This window comes from Battus philenor, unplaced genomic scaffold (assembly GCF_028537555.1).
Source record: "Battus philenor isolate CCGP_79_NKW_IND1 unplaced genomic scaffold, ilBatPhil1.0.hap1 SCAF_2, whole genome shotgun sequence".
Classification (NCBI taxonomy): Eukaryota; Metazoa; Arthropoda; class Insecta; order Lepidoptera; family Papilionidae; genus Battus; species Battus philenor.
In genome coordinates, this window is record NW_027181682.1 from 298921 (window position 1) to 309687 (window position 10767).

The window sequence follows — 10767 nt, forward strand, 5'->3', positions numbered from 1 at the left end:
TTATATAAAGGACATTTAATAGAAATGGAAGCAAATGAAATAGTGTTATCAAAGGCATCTGTTTTTTTTTAGTTGGATAGGGAGAAGACAATAAAATTGATACAATTTTTTTATTTTATTTCTCGTGAAATTGCAATTTTTTCCATATACTATGTCGTCGTTTCAGCTCATAGATGCCCACTGCAAGGCATAAGCCACCTCCGAAAATATCTTGGCAGGCGTGTTAGTAGTATTAGTATTATATATATATATATAGTATTGCAATTTGGTGTGAGAAGCGGCAATCCTACATAACTAATGCAAAAAATGTGAACAACATAATTCTCTGGTACGGTTCAACCAGGGTTCCGTTGAAGAGATTATTTTAATCAGATACGCATTGTAAAGGCATATAGAGAAGCAATATATTGTCTTATTCATATATTAAAAAAGCACGATCATATATCAAGTTTATAACTGCATTTTAATAAAAAAGTTCTGTGATACGGCAATGAAATTTTGAAAAAACTTTTAAGATATCACAATGCAAATCACTATTATTTTGAATAATTATTCAAGATTTGAGTTAAAAAGAATTTAATGCGATATTATCAAACATGTAATTATTTGTGCAAAGTTATCAGAGCTTGCCCCGGAATAAATAGTTTGTACAATCTTTTAGCTGTTGTCATACTTAAGACCATCCGTCTTAATTGAACTCGATAGCTTCAAGCAAAGGCTTTACCATATACGAACTTAATATAGACAACGTATTCTTGGAGCTGTATTCTGAACTTAGATAATTATTAATAGCTTGTAAACTAGTTACAATAGTAATTTGTTGCGTAATTGTTAATGTAAAATAAATAGTTCTGTTTAATATTTCATTTAAAATATTTACACGATTAAATAATTATTCTAATTACTTACCAATTTCCACGGTAGTTATATATACAAGTAAAAACCGAATTAATAGTGTGTATTTTCCCATTATTGATATATAATTGAATAATAAATCAAAAAGATTATGTTCACAATTAAAATTGAATAATAATATTAATTATATAGCGTTAAAACTAAAAAGGACGAATCGGAAGTTAGTCTGTCAGTGTTTAGCGCTAACACATATCGCGCCTCTCTCGCGAACCCTCCGGCATCAAAGGCGAGGGCAAGACGACTGCCGCGAGAGCTTCCCATTCGCAGCGCCCCATATACCTCAAGCTTCGACGGAATAAGGCTGGCTGACAAAATAATGATCCACGACAGATTAAATTATATCCCTTGCGCGAAACAATATTTGTGATTAATAACAACATTTACTACAGCTTTTTATTAGTTTTTCCCGTTAAACTATAACATATTTAAAATACTTTAGGCGCTACATAAATTGTACGGTCGATTAATGTTAAATTTTGACAATTTTATTAATTTTATAAAATTTATCATATGTTTTAATATACATGTACTCAAAATAAAACTAATTAAAAAAACAAAACATAACACATAAATAATTATCTCACTAAATAAATAAAACATGAATGTCAACAGGTTTTCTTTGTCTATATCAAATTGTTTATGGTATATGTAAAACGTAATAATTACACTTGTGTGTGAAAGTGAACTATTTTGTACTACTGATGAAGGGTGATCAGTTATAGGTGCAAAAGCTTTAAAATGGTGATTGTATAGATCATTGGCTGTCAATTAACCTGTGTACATTTTTTCTAAACACTGGTTTAGGAAATATAGCACAGCATAATGATGATCTGGTAAGAAAAGACGTATTTTAAATTCGGATTAATAAACATTACACACAGTTAATTATTGTTTAATATCTATCGCTGTAAGATTTTAATGCCAGAAGTTACTGTGCTGTAGCGTTCCCCTAGCAAAAATAGGGGATGGGAATAAAAAGGTAAGTAGAAATAAGTGTCCAGGGCTTTAAATCTTTTTGCTGACTGATGAGCTTTACATTCATAAGCGTGTAACAGTTTTTCGCGTGTAACCAATCCACCTGTATACTAATATTTAGTTACATTCAACAATTGACGGTATAAAAACGGTTTTTACATTGAAAAATGCCGTTCACGCCTCGAAATTCACAACACCGATGAGCATTTTAGATAAAATCTTTGCTGGAATTCCACCCGCCACATTTAGGGTAACAGTGAATAACTAAATAGCGAATCGGCCTTCGGAGGCCGTTGATTCGGCACACAAAACTAATATTATCGACGAGGTTTCCTCGAAGGGGCCAGTTAGTTACTGTACTTAGTAGTACTTTTGACTGAGCTATCTTATAGCTTGGCGGCTTCTCAATGCGGTAAAACTGTCTGAGTTTTTAGAATGAGCGCTTACTGCGCCCTGTCATTGTCTTATGCGATTCGGTTTTTATCTTCTCAGTCACGTCACGACGCATTGGCCTTTTGAGTTTGCAGAATAATCTTAACATGATAGGAGTCGAGTTTTGACGCTTTGTTTTTCAAAAGTTTTAGCGACTTTGGCACCAAAAGAGACTCGATACGATTGAGATACAAAACATCCTTCTGAATGGTTTGCACTGAGCCGAATGATGTTCCATCATTTGACTAACAGACATTTGGCAAATGTTATAGACAGTCCTACCAGTCAATAAAATAATTACCTGCTTTCCTAATGCCCGGGAGTTGTAAGTGACAATTTCACCTTACTATTTGATCACAGTAATATATTTTACAAACAAAACGTTGCAAATTTCATCGTGTATTCGACTACTACATCCATATTCGACTACTGCGGACTTTTTCTAGGCACGTCTTACAAATCCTGTGCCCTGTACAGCAGAAAACTTCTATTTTTTTTAAAAGGTACTTATGCTAATTTTCCTTTAACGATATATAGTTTTTAATTTGTTAAACTTACACATATAGAGATAGGGGCAATGTCGCAAAAGCAGGTGTCCATTAAGGTTGTAGTTTTAATTCTATCCTAAGTCATATTTACGAGTACTCTGTAAACACAAGGCTTTAAACACAAGAACATGAAGTTTTTGCCTCCTATTGTTAAATTTGGAATATTCTTCAGGGTGAATGGTTATAAGTGTAACCTAGGGGTGAATGTATAGCTCATTTGCGGTCAATGTATGGCAAGCTTTATTTAAAAATCAATGGTCTCATAAATAATAAATACCATAATGATAATACAGTCGTCGTTTCAGCCCAAAGACGCTCCCTGCGAAGCGTAGATAGCAAAGATATCTATAAGGGGATATACCATAATCGCCGCGTTTGGCACCCGGGTCGGCGACCACAGTGTGGTGTTGCCCAATAATACCCTCTCGACACTTTTTGTGTGCAGTAACAATCTTATATAATTGATGCACAAAGCGTCAGTTAGATAAGATAAAGAACACACGGGACTGAACTCGCGACCCGCGACCACAAGTCGCAGTGCTCTACCGCTGGCCTGGCGCTGCTCAGTGATAATAATTTAGTTAACGAATACAAAGCGTTTGCGGAATTCAGATTAGGGTCCACATATTAATACTTATTATTGTTTATATGAACCTTCCTGCAGTTTGAAGTTATTGGTCTGTTGGATACAATTGAATAAATATCGCTTTATGCAGGTTGATTGGAAATAGTTGCAAACTATTTATTGATTTTTGCGGTGATTTGTAGATATTGTCTTTATTCTATTTACATCTGTAATTCGTCATCCTTTCTGCGTATGAGTTTGCATTGTTTTTTTTTTCACTAGTCTTGTTTACGACAATTCCTAGTATTAAGTATACAAATAGTGCTTTTTTTATTATTATTTTTCTTCACGATTGGATTACATTATCTAATCTGTTTTCAAATAATATGTCAGCATGACACTGACAATTATGACGACATTACAATAGTCTTTTGCTTTAGGCTTTTGCAGGTTTTCTGATAAAACTATAATGAATTCTTTGGTTCTCGAATTTAAAACAGTGACTATTTTCTGTATCTTTTAAGACTGTCTCACACTCTGTATACGTATGCTGAGCAACTTTTCTCTTTGTAGGATTTGAATCCTTTTGTACGTCTACACGATGTGAAAAATGTTTAAGACGGAAACATGCGATGAGCCTTGGTTTTATGAGGCACCTGTTATTGTATAACTAATTTGTAAGTTTCTTCAAAAAGTGAAAAAGAACATTGGCCTTGATTCGCATAACCTATTTTGTTATTTTAAGAGAAAAAATAAAACGACCGAAGTCGTTATTGATTAGATTTTATTAAATAAATTTAATAATTATTGCAGTGTGGCAGTGTATTCACAATTAATATCACATAATTATATTAAGGTTATATAAAAATACGTCTTTGCACTTTTATTGTTATAATGTAATGATTTCTACATACTTATTTCTTATTACATCTGAGGTTAAAATATAACTGTAGACATTAATAAACCTCCCTACATATGATTGTGACAATAATCTTATTATATATATAAAAGAAAGTCGTGTTAGTTACACCACTTATAACTCAAGAACGGCAGAACAGATTCGGCTGAAAATTGGTAGGGAGGTAGCTTAGAGCCAGGAGATGAAAATAGGATACTTTTTATCCCGTTCGACAGCGTTCCCGTGTGACTTGACATGAAACGTCAGTCACTATAAAACGTGGTATAACAAAAAAGAATCAGACTTGGAATAACAAAACGCAAATGACAACTATGTATTGACGTATGGGTGACAATTTGATATTTGTAAGAAATCAATAATAAAACTATTTCTATTAAATAAATAATTAACAAGTGGATTGAAGTGAAGTGAAGTTTAATTAATAATGCCGCGACCAAGACGATCGAATCTTTCCCGACAAAGCCGTAATGCAAGAAGAATACAAAATACTGCAAATGAAAGGACTGAAGAAGAACAAGAAATTGCACGTGAACAGCGCCGCGATAGTATGGCTCGACTTCGTGCTTCTCAATCACGAGAGCAAAGTGAAGCAGCCCGTGAAACAGCTCGGTTGGCAATGCAGAATCGTCGAGCGAACAACAGAAGGCAACAAATAGATAATGTGCGACGCAGAACAAGATATTTAGCTGATTTGAATCGAGCAGCGTTTCGATACGATTGCAGCAATGATTACAGCTTGCATCCTAGCGTTTGCATTGGGCAAATGGACGTTGTTTGCGAGTATTGTGGTGCATTAAAGTTTTCCGGAGAAACGCCTGTATTATGCTGCCTTAATGGTAAAGTGAAATTGCCAGCGTTGACTCCGCCACATGAGCCATTGTATTCATTGCTTTGTGGCGAAACACAAGAATCACGCCACTTTCTTGCAAATACTCGAAAATTATATATATGTATGTATGTATATGTATATATATATGTATATACATATATATATAACAGGCACACACACGCAAACACCTGCTCTCCGTGAACTCAGTTCCGTTGAAGCTGCAAAAGCCCCCGGGCCAATAGCACCAACAGCAACCGAAACGGAGCACTGCTGGAAACTAATTATTTTATTAATATATATATATATATATATATACTAGCTGACCCGGCGAACTTTGTTCCGCCTTAATGGCAATAAATAAGCAGATTGTGTTTTTTTTGGAAAAATTACAAAAAACAATTAAATAACTACATTAATCATTCATTATTATTTCTATATTTTAGTACATAGGTTGCTCTTCACTTAAGTACCTTGTGATATACGACATTTTTTGTTTTATTCGATAGTCGATGGAAAGTGCTCTAAACGATATCCACGGAAATTAACGGCGGAGACTGTCACTGGCAACGATGGGTATCCGCTGTATCGGCGTCGATCACCAGATGACAACGGTCGAACTGTCACAACGAAAGTGAAAAGAATGGATTTCGTTGTCGACAACAGTTGGATTGTTCCATATTCGCCACTTATTTCTAAAACGTTCAAGACACATTGCAACGTTGAATACTGCAATTCAGTTAAGTCCATAAAATATATTTGCAAATATGTCACGAAAGGCAGTGATATGGCGGTTTTTGGATTGCAATCCTCAAATACCAACGATGAAATTTCACGCTATCAAGTTGGTCGTTATGTGAACTGTAACGAAGCGATTTGGCGTAATGCGAATAGCATTTCCAATTCACGAACGTCATCCTACTGTTATACATTTGGCGGTGCATCTGGAGAATGGTCAACGAGTATATTTCACGGCTTCGAATGCTACGCAACGTGCTGAAACACCTCCAGCAACTACATTGACCAGTTTTTTTGCAATCTGTCAAAGCGATCAGTTTGCACGAACTTTGCTTTACTCGGAGATGCCACGTTATTATACTTGGAATGCTTCATCCAAGAATTTTCAAAGACGGAAGCAAGGTGATGCGGTTCCTGGGTATCTAGATGTGCGTTCTACTGATGCTCTTGGTCGTATGTGTACAGTTCATCCAAAGAATGATGAATGTTTCTATTTGCGGTTGTTGCTGGTAAATGTGCGTGGGCCAACTTCATTTGAGCCACTACGAACTGTTAATGGTGTAATATTCCCAACATATCGTGCTGCATGTGAAGAATTGAACTTATTAAAAAACGATACCCATTGGGATACGACAATCGCTGAAGTCATTATCTCTGCATCTCCAAGTCAGATACGCACATTATTCGCTATCATAATTTCGACGTGTTTTCCATCAAACCCATGTAACCTGTGGCACAAATACAAGGATAGTATGTCAGATATGTGTTAAGATATGTGTTACCTCATGTGCGGTAATTTATTAATCAGGTTAGGAATGCCAGCGCCAAATCGTGAAATGAATGACGCATTTAATCGAGAATTGGAACGGGAACGTGAATATGATCACCAGGAATTAGATTTAGTAGTTCAAAGGAATGTACCCCTGTTAAATTACCAACAAAAGGAAGTTTATGATACTTTAATGAAGGCAATCGCTGATGAAAATGGTGGTTCATATTTCCTAGATGCCCCTGGTGGAACGGGCAAGACATTCCTTATGTCATTAGTTTTAGCAACTGTTCGGGCGAGATCCAACATAGCGGTTGCAGTTGCTTCTTCTATAGAATAGCAGCCACATTGTTAGAAGGATGCCGTACGGCTCATTCAGCATTCAAATTACCGTAAAATCTTCAAACTATTGAAGAACCAACGTGTAATATTGCAAAACACTCAGCAATGGCCAAAGTTTTAGCGGCATCGAAAATCATCATCTGGGACGAATGCACAATGGCGCATAAACATGCATTAGAAGCACTTAACCGAACATTAAAAGATTTACGCAATGACTCGAGATGTTTTGGAGGAGCAATGATTTTACTGTCTGGCGATTTCCGCCAAATACTGCCAGTAATTCCAAGATCTACGGCTGCCGATGAAATAAACGCTTGCCTCAAAACGTCAAATCTATGGCGCTATGTGAAGAAACTGCAGCTGACAACAAACATGAGAGTTACATTGCTTAATGATACATCTGCTGAAGATTTCTCGGAGCAATTGCTGACTATCGGTAATGGTCAAGTACCTGTCGATGAATCGAGCGGATTAATATCATTTCCAAATAATTTCTGTAATTTTGTCTCATCAAAAGACGAACTTATCATCAATGTATTTCCAAATATTATTTCTAACTACAAAAATAATGAATGGTTGAGTGAGCGAGCAATTTTAGCGGCTAAGAATAAAGATGTAGATGACCTGAACTACATAATTCAAAATAAGATCATTGGTACAATGCATTCATTCAAATCTATTGACTGCGTCACAAATGAAGATGAAGCCACCAACTATCCAATTGAATTTTTAAACTCTTTGGACGTGCCTGGCTTACCACCGCACAATTTACGTCTAAAGGTTGGCTTCGTAGTAATCATACTTCGAAACATAAACCAACCAAAACTGTGCAACGGTACGCGTTTGGTGGTTAGTAAATTGATGAACAATGTAATTTACGCTACGATAATGATAGGAAAATTCAAAGGTGAGTAAGTTTTCATTCCGAGAATCCCGATGATCCCAACCGATATGCCGTTTGAATTTAAAAGACTTCAATTTCCAATACGTCTTGCATTTGCCATGACCATCAACAAATCACAAGGCCAATCCTTAAAAGTTTGTGGTTTAAATCTAGAACATTCATGTTTTTCACATGGTCAATTATACGTGGCATGTTCACGGGTCGGAAGACCATCTGCGTTGTATATATATATATATATATATATATATATATATATATATATATATATATATATATATATACTAGCTGACCCGGCGAACTTTGTTCCGCCTTAATGGCAATAAATAAGCAGATTGTGTTTTTTTTTGGAAAAATTACAAAAAACAATTAAATAACTACATTAATCATTCATTATTATTTCTATATTTTAGTACATAGGTTGCTCTTCACTTAAGTACCTTGTGATATACGACATTTTTTGTTTTATTATCAGGCGCAAAAACAAACAACGCAGATGGTCTTCCGACCCGTGAACATGCCATGAATTGTAATTGACCATATGAAAAACATGAATGTTCTAGATTTAAACCACAAACTTTTAAGGATTGGCCTTGTGATTTGTTGATGGTCATGGCAAATGCAAGACGTATTGGAAATTGAAGTCTTTTAAATTCAAACGGCATATCGGTTGGGATCATCGGGATTCTCGGAATGAAAACTTACTCACCTTTGAATTTTCCTATCATTATCGTAGCGTAAATTACATTGTTCATCAATTTACTAACCACCAAACGCGTACCGTTGCACAGTTTTGGTTGGTTTATGTTTCGAAGTATGATTACTACGAAGCCAACCTTTAGACGTAAATTGTGCGGTGGTAAGCCAGGCACGTCCAAAGAGTTTAAAAATTCAATTGGATAGTTGGTGGCTTCATCTACATTTGTGACGCAGTCAATAGATTTGAATGAATGCATTGTTCCAATGATCTTATTTTGAATTATGTAGTTCAGGTCATCTACATCTTTATTCTTAGCCGCTAAAATTGCTCGCTCACTCAACCATTCATTATTTTTGTAGTTAGAAATAATATTTGGAAATACATTGATGATAAGTTCGTCTTTTGATGAGACAAAATTACAGAAATTATTTGGAAATGATATTAATCCGCTCGATTCATCGACAGGTACTTGACCATTACCGATAGTCAGCAATTGCTCCGAGAAATCTTCAGCAGATGTATCATTAAGCAATGTAACTCTCATGTTTGTTGTCAGCTGCAGTTTCTTCACATAGCGCCATAGATTTGACGTTTTGAGGCAAGCGTTTATTTCATCGGCAGCCGTAGATCTTGGAATTACTGGCAGTATTTGGCGGAAATCGCCAGACAGTAAAATCATTGCTCCTCCAAAACATCTCGAGTCATTGCGTAAATCTTTTAATGTTCGGTTAAGTGCTTCTAATGCATGTTTATGCGCCATTGTGCATTCGTCCCAGATGATGATTTTCGATGCCGCTAAAACTTTGGCCATTGCTGAGTGTTTTGCAATATTACACGTTGGTTCTTCAATAGTTTGAAGATTTTACGGTAATTTGAATGCTGAATGAGCCGTACGGCATCCTTCTAACAATGTGGCTGCTATTCTATAGAAGAAGCAACTGCAACCGCTATGTTGGATCTCGCCCGAACAGTTGCTAAAACTAATGACATAAGGAATGTCTTGCCCGTTCCACCAGGGGCATCTAGGAAATATGAACCACCATTTTCATCAGCGATTGCCTTCATTAAAGTATCATAAACTTCCTTTTGTTGGTAATTTAACAGGGGTACATTCCTTTGAACTACTAAATCTAATTCCTGGTGATCATATTCACGTTCCCGTTCCAATTCTCGATTAAATGCGTCATTCATTTCACGATTTGGCGCTGGCATTCCTAACCTGATTAATAAATTACCGCACATGAGGTAACACATATCTTAACACATATCTGACATACTAACCTTGTATTTGTGCCACAGGTTACATGGGTTTGATGGAAAACACGTCGAAATTATGATAGCGAATAATGTGCGTATCTGACTTGGAGATGCAGAGATAATGACTTCAGCGATTGTCGTATCCCAATGGGTATCGTTTTTTAATAAGTTCAATTCTTCACATGCAGCACGATATGTTGGGAATATTACACCATTAACAGTTCGTAGTGGCTCAAATGAAGTTGGCCCACGCACATTTACCAGCAACAACCGCAAATAGAAACATTCATCATTCTTTGGATGAACTGTACACATACGACCAAGAGCATCAGTAGAACGCACATCTAGATACCCAGGAACCGCATCACCTTGCTTCCGTCTTTGAAAATTCTTGGATGAAGCATTCCAAGTATAATAACGTGGCATCTCCGAGTAAAGCAAAGTTCGTGCAAACTGATCGCTTTGACAGATTGCAAAAAAACTGGTCAATGTAGTTGCTGGAGGTGTTTCAGCACGTTGCGTAGCATTCGAAGCCGTGAAATATACTCGTTGACCATTCTCCAGATGCACCGCCAAATGTATAACAGTAGGATGACGTTCGTGAATTGGAAATGCTATTCGCATTACGCCAAATCGCTTCGTTACAGTTCACATAACGACCAACTTGATAGCGTGAAATTTCATCGTTGGTATTTGAGGATTGCAATCCAAAAACCGCCATATCACTGCCTTTCGTGACATATTTGCAAATATATTTTATGGACTTAACTGAATTGCAGTATTCAACGTTGCAATGTGTCTTGAACGTTTTAGAAATAAGTGGCGAATATGGAACAATCCAACTGTTGTCGACAACGAAATCCATTCTTTTCACTTTCGT

At 36.2% G+C, this 10767-nt stretch overlaps 2 protein-coding genes across 2 annotated transcripts; one reads left to right on the forward strand and one right to left on the reverse strand.

Annotated features, from left to right (window-relative positions):
* The first annotated feature begins 7134 nt into the window (after window positions 1-7134).
* LOC137922498 (uncharacterized) lies at window positions 7135-7944 on the forward strand. The gene has a single exon (XM_068765529.1). It carries the CDS (start codon window positions 7135-7137, stop codon window positions 7942-7944), a length of 810 nt encoding a protein of 269 aa, XP_068621630.1.
* A 687-nt stretch (window positions 7945-8631) lies between these two features.
* Window positions 8632-9441, reverse strand: LOC137922499 (uncharacterized). Its single transcript, XM_068765530.1, has one exon. The coding sequence runs from the start codon at window positions 9439-9441 to the stop codon at window positions 8632-8634; it is 810 nt and encodes a 269-aa protein (XP_068621631.1).
* Window positions 9442-10767: the final 1326 nt, after the last annotated feature.

Excerpts from the sequence above, each read along its gene's own strand:
- LOC137922499 (XM_068765530.1), bottom strand. The coding sequence starts at position 9,441 with ATGGCCAAAGTTTTAGCGGCATCGAAAATCATCATCTGGGACGAATGC.
- LOC137922498 (XM_068765529.1), top strand. The coding sequence starts at position 7,135 with ATGGCCAAAGTTTTAGCGGCATCGAAAATCATCATCTGGGACGAATGC.